General features: G+C 41.5%; 1 protein-coding gene across 2 annotated transcripts in view; it reads left to right on the forward strand.

Moving 5' to 3' along the window:
• GABRB3 (gamma-aminobutyric acid type A receptor subunit beta3) overlaps positions 1 to 15,418 on the forward strand; it is a 196,777-nt gene that overhangs the window by 153,575 nt on the left and 27,784 nt on the right. For both annotated transcript variants that reach the window (XM_059720968.1, XM_006266946.3), the window contains exons 7-8: positions 7,123 to 7,275; positions 11,516 to 11,760. In XM_059720968.1, the coding sequence (XP_059576951.1) occupies positions 7,123 to 7,275; positions 11,516 to 11,760 (398 nt within the window). The remainder of the gene's footprint in view (positions 1 to 7,122; positions 7,276 to 11,515; positions 11,761 to 15,418) is intronic.

Raw genomic sequence — 15,418 nt, forward strand, 5'->3', positions numbered from 1 at the left:
AGAAGGTTTGGAGAAAACTTCAAAATGTTTTACTTCTCTCTGGGCATGTCTACACACAATGTTATGTCACTGTAGCAACAAGCTATGGTGACGTAGCTTGGCACTGTGGCGGCGTTATGTTGGCACGTACAAATCACTACTCCAATGCTACTGTTAGTTGCAACAGTGCAGTAGGGTCAGAGATGACCCATGCACGGGTGAACTGTGCAGTAATTGAGGTTATTTAATACTTGCTAGAGCAACTACTAAATGACTGTGCAATAACAAATGCACAGTCAGGGGCACGTGTAGATGTACCCTCTGTAGACTCACCAAATTTCCCTGGATAATGAGTCCTTCTGTTTTCTGTGGAAAAAAGGCTGGTGCAATTCATTTTTAGATTAGCCTTTCAGAGAGTCAAAGGCGGATATTAGATAGTTCATTGAGAAGAATTCCTGTGTAGATCAGATTTCAATAGAATAATAATTTGACAGATTATGGAAAAATAAAAGAACACTTCAGACACATTAAAAAGCTGTTGTATAAACAGTCATTTTAGATAAAGTGACTTATTCTTTCTGTGCTTCATGAAGAAGCAGTGCTGTATGTTCTTGTGCAAAATATTTTGGAAGTGGCAAAAGCTCTGTTTCCATAGTTACAACTAAGAGGCAAGGACAACCAGGAAAAAGACAGATAGTGGCTGATATTTTGGTACTTGGATGCCTCTGTCTATTGAAATGGATGGGACTTAGGCCTTCAGATCAGCTAGGCAGCTTGGAAAATCTCATCCTTGGCTTTCAGCTACTTTCTGGCTACCAAACTATTTAACTTTCACAGTACTCCTAATTCCAACTGTTGCTCACTCTATAATGTGGTTGCACGCAATTTCTAGATGAGGATATGACATTAAGATAAGTTGCTAGACAGTACTTTTTTTTTTTAAGCCCAATTTAAATGTTATAGAAAAAAAGTATGGTTGTCATCAGAACTCTTGCCTTTATTCTTAAAATTGAAGTGTTCATTCTTCATTTGGGAAAAGTGCAGAATCTCAGGAAAGTTTTTATTTTACAACCTTGAGAGTTTTCTACTGCAAAGGACCAAACATTTAAAGGGGGTCCTGCAACAGTTGACCTGAAAGTCATAAAATATATATATATATATATATATATATATATATATATATATATTGCTGTCCAGATAAAATGTACAACAGAGGCTGTTCAGGAAAAGAAAAACATAACCCACTTTGACTGAAAACTTCATAGTAATCTCTAGTCAAATTATCTCCTTGTTTGAAAAAGGAAGGTACTCTTAATAGGTTTTGAAAATTAATTATTTGGCATGTTCTGAGAGATCAATCTTAAAGTACATTTCCAATTAGCTAAAGAAATATCCCAGAAGAGCAGATTTAAATAAGAATTCTGTAACTGACCAACTCTGTTATCTTGGTTTCTACTTGGATAAAACAGCAAGAGACTAATTTAGCCTCGGAGCTAGGTATTTGAGCTCAGCTTGCTGGCTTTTAATGAAATTGAAACAGAAACAAGTAATTGCTTTTTACCAAGCAGTTAAATAAATGAAGGGTTTTTTTGTACTCAGATATTGATTAACTATTCATTTTCCTTTCAGCATTCTCAGTCATGTTGTTATCCCTATATACTTAAGACCATTTTCTTCCACTCCCTCTTTCATACTGTACTCTTTAAATTATACCACTGAAATCAACAGGTACTACTCAATGGAAAGAAAAGTACCTGAATTTGGCCCTTAGACAATATACTGTTCTCTAGGCCATTCTTTAGGGAAAACAACAACAACAGCAACAATGCAGTTTTGGTAAAATATTACTGTATTTATCTGCATACCACACTCACCTTTTCCCAAAAATTAGCCTTCCAAAATTGGGGTGCATGTTTTAAGGGTGGGGGAGCAACTTTTTGCCCAGATAGGAGCATGGAGATTATTCTTTTCCTTCTCTTCCAACTGCATGGAGGGAGGGACAGAGGCCAAGAGAGTGGGGGGTGCAGCAGTGTGCTTGCACTGTTTGATTCCTACTCTACTCAGAGCTTAAAACTAGTTGTCTGGAAGAAGAAATGGCATTTCTATGCAGGCAGTAGTGATAGAGTCAATTGACTTCATGATATATTATAATCTACTGGATGTCTGGCAGTTCTAATGGTTAAAAGCTCTTCACTCAACAGATGTCAATGATCTCCTCTTCTTTTTAATGATCTTATTGTTCAACAACTAATCAAGCATGCTTTCTTTGATAACTTTGCTGTCTGCTAACTGTTCCTGGTCTCTACTCTCCTATTTCTTAACCTTGCTGACTATTCTGGTGCTTTCAAAATCCGTTATCCATCCCTGGAGTCCAGTCTTCAGTAGCAGCTACAAGTTCAGCTTTTGGCTGGCAGTTCACCTTTAAAAGCGTTAAAACTATAGCTTTTGCCTAAGCAGGAAAGAATGGGTGAGTGAGCTGAAGATTAATCTCTATCCCTGATATGTGCAGAAGGCAGGGTAGATATAAGCCTTTAAAGACTAACTAAATAAGGTATATAGAGGCAGCACAAGCTTTTGTGAACCCAAGGTGACTTCATCTGGTGAAGTTCACAGCATCGGCTGAAGTGAACATGGTTTCACAAAAGCTTGTGTTTTCTTTATATATCTTATTCAGTTAGTCTCTAAAGGTTAATATCTACCCTGCCTTCTGACTGACTTCAGATTAACATGGCTAATTATGTCTCCCAGTTCTGTGCAGAACTTTTGTTCTTCATCAAAAACAAGGTACATATGGTATGCTAAGAAATACGGTAACAGTTAGACTTGCCAAGTAATTAAGCTAGACTTGCCAAGTAATTAATTTCTAAATGTAGCATGCCATAATTAACAAAAGGTTATCCAGTGACAACTTTAATGCTAAGCAAGCCAGGAAATCAATCATCAGATATAAATGACGTTTGAATTCCTGTTTAGTATACAGAGTTTTGGCCCTGCATTCTTGTTTACACAAGGAAGAAACCTCTTTTTCTAGAGACCTTCCATATAAAAAAACAAAAATGACCTCCCTTCAGAACAATCTTCCTTCTCATCCATCCCTTATGGAGTCCTGTGGGCTATACAGAGCAAGAGAATCAGAGAAGGAAAGCCCAATGAATCGTCTGTGAAAGTGATGAAATAATATGGGCTAAGGTAACTTAGCACTTGGTAGTTTCAGAGACAGGCACTATTTAAGGAATCTCAGAAAAGCTTGTAGATGTGGTGTCTTCAGTTGGACAAAATACCTGTAAAATTTTTTGATTAGTCTTAAAATACAATGTCTACCATACACATACACACACACACACACACACAAACTAAATATATATGTATAAAGTTTGAAATTTCCCTTGAATCACAAATGCTGATACATTTGTATTCTGGAGAAACTAAAATTGTGTTTCAGAAACCAAATAGGATTTCAAGACTCTACAGCCACTTAGAGAAATTGACATTTGTGTCAGTTTTGTTGCTAAGAGCAGCTGTGAAAATGACATGAACATCAATTTCCTGAAGCAGCCCTGGGCTAGGTGTACTACCCTGCATGTGGCTTTTGTGCAGCCTGTCCTTGGAGCTTGTTATAGAACCAGCAAGACTTGAAGCTCATCACATGACTTCCAGGCTCTGAGTTCAGGCTCTGTAACAGGGATACTTGAGTCTCTGAGCGCTTCAGTTCTGATCAGGGTGATCAGGGCTTCCAAGCACACTGTAGCAGAGTTGGGAACCAAGCTCTTATTAGAATTCAGATGTTCATGGCTTTTCATCCTGGTATGCCAGAGTTTCTGGCACTGATGCAGTCTATGTGGTGCATCTCCTCCGCTAGGCAAATTGTTGTAAAGCCAGGGGTTCCTAGCTCTAGGGCATATCTTCTAAGTAGATCTCTTAGAGGTAAAGACAAGGCTCTTCCTGACTTCATGGTAGATGTGCCATGTAGGTTGTGTAGAACTATGTCTCAGAGCTTCTAAGGTTCCCAACCCAGAAAGAGACTCTGGAAATCCAAGCAGGGTGCTGTTCAACATCCTCTTAGATTCAGCCATAATTTAAGAAACCTAAGATATTTTGAAGAAAACATTCCAGGTACAGCGAATTGGGGTTTTCCAACCAAACTTTGGGTTCTTATAAAATATCTAACCAGCCCTAGTAACAATAGTTTCCAGGGACGCTAAGACGGAATGCAAGTGACCATGAGAAGCAAAGCCTGCTCCTTCCCTGATGGTTTTACCAAGCAGGAGGATGTTCAGTCCCTCCTATATTTTTAAACATACTTTGTTTTAAGAGGGGGCTGAAGAAATAAGATAATGTAGGCAGCTTTGTTAGAAAGAATGAAGCTTTGTTAGCAGAAAAATGGGCATGGCTTGAAGGAGAGAGTCTATCCTTGGAAGTGAGGTACTGTTCATTAGAAAATGAAGGTAATAAAGCAAACTGATGCTTTGTGGGATTGTTTGCCAAAAAAGCATAGACTGTTCTGCACAACAGAAAAATTCAGTCTGGTTCCCTCAGTGAGATAAATTATTCCATCACCAATGTTTATCCATTCATGAACTGAGACAGCCAGACATCCCTTAAAATTCACTTCTGACTCAAATCATCACAAGGGTCAAATATATCTACTAGGTGTTCAGTGAAGATTTTTACCAACTCTGTTAAATAAAGCAAATATTCAGGGGCAAGCATGCATATGAAAATATACACCATCCTTTTCAGCTAAAGTTTGCAAATCTTTGCTTATTTATTGACCTAACTAGCAAAATGCCCATCATGAATGATGCGGGGAGGGGCAGAGCAGGGATGGAGGCCCACATCTGGCCCTGCATCCTCCCCACATTGCTCCAGGTCCAGCCCTGCCCCCCTTCCCACCACTATTCTGGGTTCTGCAGTGCTCCCTGCCCCCCACCCCCACCGCTGTTCTGGGTTGTGTCACTGCTCTGGGTCCAGCCCCACTCCACTTGCTCTCCCCACACCCCGTGGCACAGGGAGTGGCCCTAGGGTATGGCACAGGGTGTGTGGGGAGGTGTTATGCATGGCTGCGCCAGGGCATGTGGCACGCAACCATGGGGCATTGCATGGAAAGGGCCATGTTTCAGCGGTGTGAAGAATGCCTGCCAGCTGTGGCCATGTGGCAGGGGCAGCGGCCCTGGTGTGTGGCATGGGGCACTCGGGGGGCCTTGCTGAATGATCATGGGGCATGGCACGGGGAGTGTCCATGGGCTGCACCTGTGTAGTGCAGGGAGCTGCCTCAGGGTGTGGCATGGGGTGTACGGGGGTGGTGCCACGCGGAAGTGACGGGAGCATGGTGCACAGTTGCAGGGTGCCACAAGGGGAGTGGTGTGGGGGGCATGCCACAGCTTCATGCTGCATCAGGTAGGCGCTCCCGCACCCTCAGTGAAGGCTCCCTGCATGGTGCCCAGTGGCCGCCATGGCCAGCACGCCCCTTGGCCACATCTGGCAGTCGCTCTCCTCAGTGGAGGGTGGGGGAGGAGCTGCAGGGTACCACATGATGAGCAGGTGTGGGGGGCATGCCCCACCCCATGGCCTCATGCTGCAGCTGATGGGTGCTGTCTGCACACCTCCATTCCAGCTTCTCACGTGCTCACATGCCACACCTCCCCCCAATGCCCTGTGCACCCCATGGCCGCAGCCAGGGGGTGATCCCCGTGTGGGGGTGACGTGCAGCTGCAGGGTGCTATGTGGGGAGCAAGGGTGGGGGGCACACCCTGCCCTGCAGCATTGTGCTGCAGCTGGCAGGCTCTGCCAGCATAGCCCACAGCTGTTCTCTGTGCCTGCTCCCTGTAAGGCCCCCCCCCCCCTTGCTACACCTCACTACATGGCCACACATCACACTCCCCCCAACAGGGCCTCAACCCATGCCCCCCCTCCCCTCATCTCCCCCTTCCCTGGTGCAGCAGAGCACACCCTGGCCGCCTCCATCTCCACCTTCACCCATGTGTCTATCTGTTAGTAAGGCTCTGGGAGGCACATGCGCAATTGGCCCAGAGTGTTATGGATAGACAGACACATAGCCAGAAGTGCTACAGCTTTTATTGTATTCAAATTTTGGAACATGATGAAATGTATAATGTCCAGTTAAAATCAGTGGAAATTGATATAGGATCAAGCCTTTTTGGAGGATTGGGCCTTGATGTGTTAAGAGAGTGTTTTTAGAATAGAGAACATGATTGGAGCAGTTTCATTGGCAGTCAGAAATATCAGACCACAGATAATAATGGGAGCATAGAGCATTGGGAATAACAGATTTTTTTGCTCAAACTGAAAAACAAAAAAACCCAAAAAACTCATTTTGTATTGACAGCAATAAAATATTTTGAAAATGTCCAAGAATCAAACATTTGTTTCTTGAAAAATTAAACAAATGTTTTAAAAATACATTTAATAACAGTGAGGCACATTTTGATATGCAACAATTTTAAAAAAGAAAGACAAAAAGTTCTGTTTAAAAATGTCAAAACAAAGTATTTCAACATTATTTTTTTTTTCCCCTCCTGCCTGAAACAATTTACTCAGGTTTACATGAACTTGCAAAATTATTTCTTTTTCCTAAATCTCCCTTTTTTGGTCAAAAATGTTTCAGAGAAAACATTTTGCCGAATTGTATAGAAGCCTGAGTTGACTGTGAAGGGCTTTGAGTACGCCATGAGTCCTTTTCTAAATATTATTTTAATAGATTTTTTTCTGACACTTCAGACAGCACATATTTATGTAAGTGCCAGCTGAAGAATAACTATTTTGTGCGAATAATAAACAATTCAAAATTGACAGACTTTAAAGTAGGCTAATCCTCTTAGTAAAATAATGTGCATGCACACCTGTTTTTAAAAATTAGCCAATGCTCAGCCTATTGTTTGATAGTTAAAAATCAAGCTTGCTGTCACTCCTCTTCCTAAAATTTAAATTGCTTGCATACCTAGCTTTCATTTGAATGTCATGAATTCAGCTAACCAGTAATACATTGAATTCATTTTCCCTACTGTTCTACAGATACCCCATCAAGTGTGCAAGCTTCAGTTTCTATGGAAACTAAAGAAAAGAGTTTTGTCTTCAGTGCCTTTCTTCAATATAAATAATGCTATTTTTTTCCTTCTTTCTTAGGTGCCTATCCAAGACTGTCACTGAGCTTTAAGTTGAAGAGAAACATTGGATACTTTATTCTTCAGACCTACATGCCCTCAATACTGATTACCATTTTATCATGGGTGTCATTTTGGATCAATTATGATGCATCAGCAGCACGAGTTGCCCTTGGTATGTGATAAGGATGAGTGGGACATTAAAAAGTCAGATTAAGTGTAGCCTTCAGAGATTGTTAAAGACTGCATCATGATGTCAGTATTTTGAAATTTCAAGATCTTTTTCACTAGAATCATGTCATTCTGCATTGCCTCAATAGTGGCGTGTTTTCCCCTCAATGTAGAAAAATGTAGCTGCTGTTAAATCCATAATGCTAGTTGCTCATTTAGGGCTCTATCTTGCTCTCATCAAAGTTAATGGCTCTTTTTCATTGATTTCAGTGAAGGGCAGATTCCAGGACCATATGTTAGGCATCTGATCGACACCTGCATTCAGGGTTAGCACAGTTGTGTGTAGGAAGACAAAAAAGTGACTCTTAATCTTTGATCTTGGGGTCTATCTGGTCTAAGCCAGCCTCTGACTCAAGTTATGGAGCAGTTCTATCTTAAACTGGCAGGAACAGTCCTCCAGACCCATGCTGTTGCCTGGGAATTGTCAGAGTGCAGTACACTGCAGCAACAGACACAGTGTTGCCTTTCCCTCTCAAAACATCCAGGATTCAGAGTAGGTACAGCAGGTGGCATACTCCTAGCTACCACTTCTACCTACCCAATAGGGGCAAAGCAGAATTTAGTACTGGTTGATCTGATCCCAGACATTTTCAGTTTAATGTTTCCGTTAGATCTGGTGACTCTGGTTCAGGTCCTGTGCAATGTTTTGATTCTCGCATTCAAGGCAGCACAGTGGCCCACCTTCACCAGAAGGCTGGAAAGTCACCACACTACAGCCAGCGTGGCCAGTAGCGTTGTGCAGAGAACTCTTGGAAAACGAAGGTTTGAACCTCTGGGGCTCAGAGGGGATCTGAAGCTGGGTCTCTTGTCAACTGGCAAGTGCCATCTTGTCATCAGGCTGTGTTTTATAATAAAGCAGTGACATTCAGGAGAGGGCTTTGGCTCCTGGATCTGAAGTGGATGAGGTTCCTCTCTGCATCTGAGTCAGGTATCTAAGCTCAATAAAGGGGCAGAAAGTTAGACATCCCCTTGCATTCATCATTTCGTCCATGCAGCCCCTAACTTAATATGAAGGATATTAAGTTAGGGGCTGCATGGACGAAATGACATTGACATTGACATTCAGAGGCATCCAAGTTACTCCATGCCCTGTATAGGGAGTCACAATGATTACCACTAGAGTCTACAGTCCACTCTGGGGGACATACACCGAAACTTTGGCAGCACAGTGGGCACATCTACACCAGATGCTATGTCACTATAGCAACGAGCTGCAGCGATGTAGCTCATTACTATGGTAATATAGCATTGGTAGGCACGAACTGTGACACCACTACTATGTTGCCGTAGCAATGAGCTACCGTGTTATAGTGCATCATTATGGCAACATAGCTGCTAAAAATAATTGTGCACTGCTGAATGGCGCAGTAACAACTGCACCGTTGGGGGGGGGGGAGAGAACATGTAGACGTGCTCAGTGTCTAGAGATTAGGTGCCTAGTTCCTTTATTAGACCTACCTCTACATTCCCTGGTTAAATCTCTAAGGGGTGATTGGTAAACAATTTAATTAGATGCTCCAGGATATGTTACAGAAGTTTATGACTCTCAGTGATTGACACTGGGATTGGTCTGATCTCTGTCTTACTTTGAAGTCCTTTCACGGGAGGAAACAGAAGGAAAAACTCCACCACAAAGAAAGTAATTTATGTGATACATCTATAGAAAAGCTGGACTCCCTGGGCACTGTTCCTTGGGAAAATATCCTCTCTCTTCCAGTGCTAGTAATAAGCTTTTGCATGGAATTTATCAAAATGTGTTTTGATAAATATAACTCAAATGTATCAGTTACAGTTCTAGTTTTATTTCAGAATTGGATGTTATAGCCCATGCAGTTTTTGAAAGAAGCTGTTATAGGATAAAACTTCACTTTATTTCAAGCCATGAAATAGTTTAGATCAATGCACAATTGTTTTACAATGTTTATTAATGATTTGGATGCTGGCATAGAAAGTTTGTTGAGTAACTTTGTGGATGTCATGAAACTGAGAAGGATTGTGAACACATTGGAAGATGCGAGAAAAATTCAGAAGAATCTTGACAGATTGAAAAGTTGGGCTAGAGCTAAGAGGATGAAGTTCTATGTGGACAAACACAAGGTGCTACACCTCGGGAGGAATAATCAAAAGCACAGATACAAAATGGGGGGCACCTGGCTGAATGGCAGCTCTATGGAAAAGGACTTGGAAGTCTTGGTATATCACAGACTTAATATGAGTCTGTAGTGTGATGCAGCTGTACAAAAGGTGAATGCATTTTTTGGATGCATCAATAGAATCATTAGGTGCAAGACATGGGAGGTGTTAGTGCATCTGTACTCAGCACAGTTTAGGCCTCATGTGGAGTACTGTGTGCCGTTTTAAATTCCACATTTTAAAAAGGTTGTGGAGAAGTCAGAGAGAGTTGGCAGGCAACAAAGATCAACAAACGTTTGGAAAGCAAGCCATTTGAGGACAGACTGAAGGAGCTAGGTATGTTCAGCTTGCAAAAAAGGCACTTAAGAGGGGACAGGATAGCAGTCTTCAAATACTTGAAGTGCTGACAGAAAAGAAGAGGTAAAGCACCTTTTCTCTCTTGCTCCAGAGAGGAGGATGTGGACCAAGGGTTTGAAGTTGTAACAAAGTAAGTTTATATTGGATATTCAGAAACACTTCTTCACTGTTAGAACAGTGAGGCAGTGGAAAAGACTGCCTAGGGAAGCCGTGGATCTCCATCACTAGAGTTGTTCAAGAAGAGGTTGGACAGCCACTGGTTGAGGATGATTTAGGCATAGCTATGCCTATGTTCTACCATGGGTATTTTCAATGCTTCTGAGCTTTGCTGGTTGCTCCCACTGCCCCCCCTCCCCTTTTTTTTCTGCCATGTGTGCCAGGATGTTTTTAAATCTCCCCAAAGGCATTGGGTACAGCTAAGGCTGGGGACTTTAAATGGGGTGTGCCAATTTTCCTGCTAGGAGCAAAGTTGGAGTTTCCCGGCTAGAGAGTCTTGCCCCTTCACTCAGGGCCAGACCAATCATCATGTCTGGAGTCAGGAAGGAATTTTACCTTACGGTCAGACTGGTACAGACTGTGGGGGTCTTTCCCATCCTCGGTAGCAGGGAGCATGGCCCTCTTGAGCATATATTGACATTTTATAGAAGGAGAAATTGGCTGCCATGATTCCCCTGATTCACCTGTGTTGTGTCAGGGTTGAGGGTAGTGTTATGTAGGGTTTAGATGATGGTGTATGGGAATGTTGGGACAGGGATGACTCTGCCTCCAAGTGGGGGTTGGATTTCTAGAGGTCTCTTCCACCCCTGCTTTTCTATGACTCTATGTGTATGGGGGGTGGGGGGTGGGGAGGATGGAAAAACTCTTTACACTAACCTGAAAAATATACAAAAATATCTTACAAATATGCTATGGTACATCTTTCTGCAAAGCAAGTGACACTGTTTAAATGGACAGAATGGTTTACAGCTTCTTATGCCCCAAATTCAGAGATTAATTTTGTTTCAGTTTCTTGGAGCAAAGCAAGCTGTGATACATAACATATCAGTATTTTTACTTAGTTCTTGATATTGTTCAGTCTGCTTCACTTTAAAACCAGGTGATGTAATTCTGAAATCATAAAAAGATCTATTAGAACATCTCTCCTGTTTTACCAACTGATTTTATCCTGTATAGCCTATTTTCAAGTGCTGTGTCCATTCTCAAATAGAGAAGTGAAGATCCTACTTATGTAATCAAGATAAATTATCTAGATCATTATTTTTCCTGACTTACTGGTTACTGAGTGCCTCCTGTATGAAGCAGTACTTACTGTTGTCCTCTGAAATTTGTTGTTTCCATTTATTCTAGTTATAACTCACTGCATCATTCTAAACAACTCCTCTCCCTGTTTGGTATTCACCTGGCATAGTGGCTTACCATTTTATCTGCCTATCTTCTTCCCATTGCTCATTAATCAATATATGCTTTATAATTTAATCTTTCCTCATAAAACTACCCTCTCACCCCTCAATTTTTTGGCTTAATTTTCCCCCCATTTTTATCTATCTAACCACATAAACTTTCTCCAATTTTTTTAAGATGCATGAGGCTGATGAAGGAGATTTACCAAAAGGGAAGAAAAAAACTAAAGCATGATTTACTAGCATGTGTAAGATGCCCATTGAAGCTGGCTACTGTTTTATTTCTTTGTTTAGGAATTACAACAGTGCTGACTATGACAACAATCAACACACATCTCCGAGAGACTTTGCCTAAAATTCCTTATGTTAAAGCCATTGACATGTATCTTATGGGTTGCTTTGTATTTGTCTTCTTGGCCTTACTTGAATACGCCTTTGTCAACTACATTTTCTTTGGAAAAGGCCCACAAAGACAGAAGAAGCTTGCAGAAAAGACAGCAAAGGCAAACAATGATCGTTCAAAATTTGAAGGCAGCCGGGTAAGATTCTTTTGTCTTAAACTATAAACTATAGTAGTTAATTTTTCTGTCACTAAAAGGAATTGACCACATACCATAATCACCCCAAACAATACAAATAAGCCTTGCTCTCTGTGGGCAGTATCCATCATTAATACATCTAAGTATATTGTTAAAAACCTACTTATGGATGCAGAAATTTAAATGGCATAAATACTTGAGACACAAGTATGTGAGAGTATAAAAAGTGTGCTAATTTTAGAGCTGGCCCAAAAACTAAGACCCAGGTCCACAAAGGTATTTAGGTGCCTATCACCAGGGGATTTATTTATGGGTTGGAGCCTATGTCTATATGTTCCCTTCAAGCAGATGGGCGAATAGTGACAGAAAATAACTGAACCATTGCTCCTACCATACAAATTGATTGTCCAGCATAGCTGAGTCAATGTAAATGGCATTATCAGTTACTGCTACTTCAGGCCAACAGAAAATATTATTTCCCATTCCTGGAGACACTGTTGAAGTAGCAGAGTAATCATATCTTAAATGGGTATTAAATCTGGGATATGATGCTTTCTGGGAGAAAGTTGCTGGAGCAAGGCTGCTTATCCTGGTTTATGTGTAAAGCACAGTCTAAATCCTTGAAAGTGTTTTTACATCTAAGAGGTCACCCTCACCCTTAGCGTTGTCTCCTAAAGACAGCAAGTTTTGGATTTGCTTATCAGTGAATGGGTGATAGAACATAAAGCCCTAGTTGTGTCACCTCACTGACAACGAGTGGTATCTTACATTGGGATAATGGGATATTTTGATACTGTATGAACTTTTTTAGAAAAAAATTCCCCAGAGCAACATTTTAGTACAATTGATACAATTTCAGTTTGTTTTCAGTAGTTTGTTTTCATCCAAAATATATTTTTGACAAAAATGGTTCTACTGATTTTTTTTTCCAGTCAGTCTACTAGACAGTGTGTTTTCTATTTGGCTTCTCATTACAAGTGATCACACTGACAAATTGATTATCTGTACAGTATATCAAATGGCAACACGAAACCTAAATAATTGTCACAGGTGCTTTATTCTTCTGGTGGTACCATGTATTGTTGTAAATGCACCAAAACGCACGACTGATTATCAGGTGCTTATCTCTGCTAACATACTTTTTAATAGTTGAATTAATTTTAGTCTGACAACATTATGCAGTGAAGACTCCATGGCAATTGGGAAGCATTGTTTAGCTTAGCCTAGTCTGACCTAATCAGGAGAATGAGTTCCCTTTCATGAAAAGACAGATTGAAAGTAAGTGTCACAACTGAAAACAATAGCGGACATTATAAGTGGAAGCTGGTAATGCAGATGTAGGTGTACATGACAGTTTATTTCTCCCAATCAGAACCATCTGGCAAATGTAATCCCTTTAGGAGATATCAATAATTGGGTCTAAGCATTTAAAGTGTTACCAATATCTCCCCATGACTGATTGTTCTTCTGCACTGAGATCAATAAGCCTATCTTTATATTGTTAAAAGAATGATGAGTATCTTTAGTACTAACAAAAGGGAAGAGATAATAGTACTGACTTAAGCCAGGCAGAGTATTCTCACATGCTGTACAGACTTTTTCCAGATACTTCTCTAATTTACCTTACTCTTGACCTACAATGTCTTTGATATTATACTTTTACCTTCCTACCCTCTTTTAAACATAGATTGAGAATTGTTCTGATGATTTAATAATATGTAAAAAGGAAGACTAGAAATAACTAATTTTCACCTCTGGCCTGAAGTCAGCATATAAAATTAGCTCTCCAGAAGAGAAAAAGTAATGCATTATCTAGCCCACCTACGGATCCCACTTGTAAAAGAGAACTCAGAGCATAATGGAAGCTTAAATGTAAGAGTGTTGAATGCAAGGCTTTGTTATTCAAAGACATTTAGCATAAGTAATAATGCATATTCCCATGCTATGTTCCAAGCATTCGGGGCCAAAGTCTCTTTCACTGCTATGAAGCATTAAGTGATATTATATATATTTTTAGGCTTTTAAGTCACCCAGCTGCATCCTATTTTGCCTCGTCTAATGAACTCAGCCACTTGTACATAGCTAAATTCTTTACAGAGTTCCAGTTCTGCCCAATGTGGGTAAAAGTGTCCCTACCTCAGAACTGATTCAGTGCTCTGCTGGAGGTGCCTTAGTCAACTTGCACTCTGCTGCAATTCAATGTCACCATGGACACACAGAAGCACAAAATAAATCTGTAAAACTATAGGGTGCCTGTAAACATGCAGAACGCCTGCTCCGATCCACAGTAAATAGTACATCAGAACAAACTCGATTCATCGAGTCTGCTGGAGCATACTAATTAACGCACTCCAGCAGCCTCAGCATCTCATATATTCAGCATCTTCACACTTCAAAATGGCACCAAGGGTGCTTGAACAGTCAAAAGGCTTTAGTTAAAGAGCCCCCACTGTCACTTTGAAGTGTAGGACACTGAATACATGAGATACTGCGATATATGAGATACTGCTCTCGAGAGCTGCTCTAATTAAAGTCCCCGCCCCCCGCCTCCAGAGCACGTGTAAAGATTTCCACAGACAGCCAAAAGCTGTGACTTGTGGGTGAATGTGTGTCCATCTCACCTTCTGCCCAGCAGCCTACACCAGCATAAGGCAAGGGAGACCATGGGGATCTAGATCTGGGGAACACCTGCCACTGAGGGAACTGAACCCTGATCTCCCACATCAGAAAACAACCTTACTATACATGTGGTCCACAGTCAGGAGGCAGGGGTAGCAATTGCCACCTTATGTCCTCTTCCCAATGAATCCTGTTCACCATTACTTACCATTAGACTACTCATCAGGCAGGTGGTGAAGGTCTTCCTGTTGAGTCAAGTTAGGAGGGAAACATCCTCGATTCAGAGGGAATCAGAGGGAGAACAGACAGCAGGTAGCCTGACTTTGTGGCTCATGGTGCCTGTGGGGAGTGAGCTCTTGCTTTCAGTATTGTTTGTGCATTATGCATTACAGAGGGCATTGTGGGTCATAGTCCCATTCTACTTGTGTTGATGAAACTACCCTTGGACTGGATCCAGCCCCTCTTACTAAAATGCAATCCAACATCATATCATGATTTACAATGGCATGATTCCAACCATACATCAGTTTCTAGGATGAACTTGGCTTTGAGCAGTTAAAATGGCAACATGTATGAGCAGGGGTCAGAACCCAGTGTTCTCACTTTTCTAGAGCAGGGCAGAGCCCTCCCACCACCCTGGCCACAGAGTTAGACTTACTCTTTGTCTGGGACCATGACTCGTATTTTTGACTGTCCAGTTGACCAATTTGCAGAGAAGTGGGGTGGAAGGTGCTTTGGGGGGGGGGGGCAGTGCGGTTTAAGGCATTGCTAGGACATATAAGGTGTGGATTCAAACTGCTAAAGGTAAGGGGGAGCCAAGAACCTAGGTCTCTATTGTCCCGGGCAAGTGTTCTAACCACTAACTTGTTTGTGATGAAAGAAGAGCCTCACACTGCCTGTATAGGTGTCTAGCTGCCAGGACCTGCTAGGTTCATATGCCTTATGCAGTCAGAAGCAGGATTGCAAGCAGAAGGAGGCATTTGAGGACAGATGTAAATTCCCCATTGGAATAAATAGTGATCCACGGGCCTCTTCTGTT

The sequence above is a fragment of the Alligator mississippiensis genome, chromosome 1, assembly GCF_030867095.1.
Source record: "Alligator mississippiensis isolate rAllMis1 chromosome 1, rAllMis1, whole genome shotgun sequence".
In the NCBI taxonomy this organism is placed as follows: domain Eukaryota; kingdom Metazoa; phylum Chordata; order Crocodylia; family Alligatoridae; genus Alligator; species Alligator mississippiensis.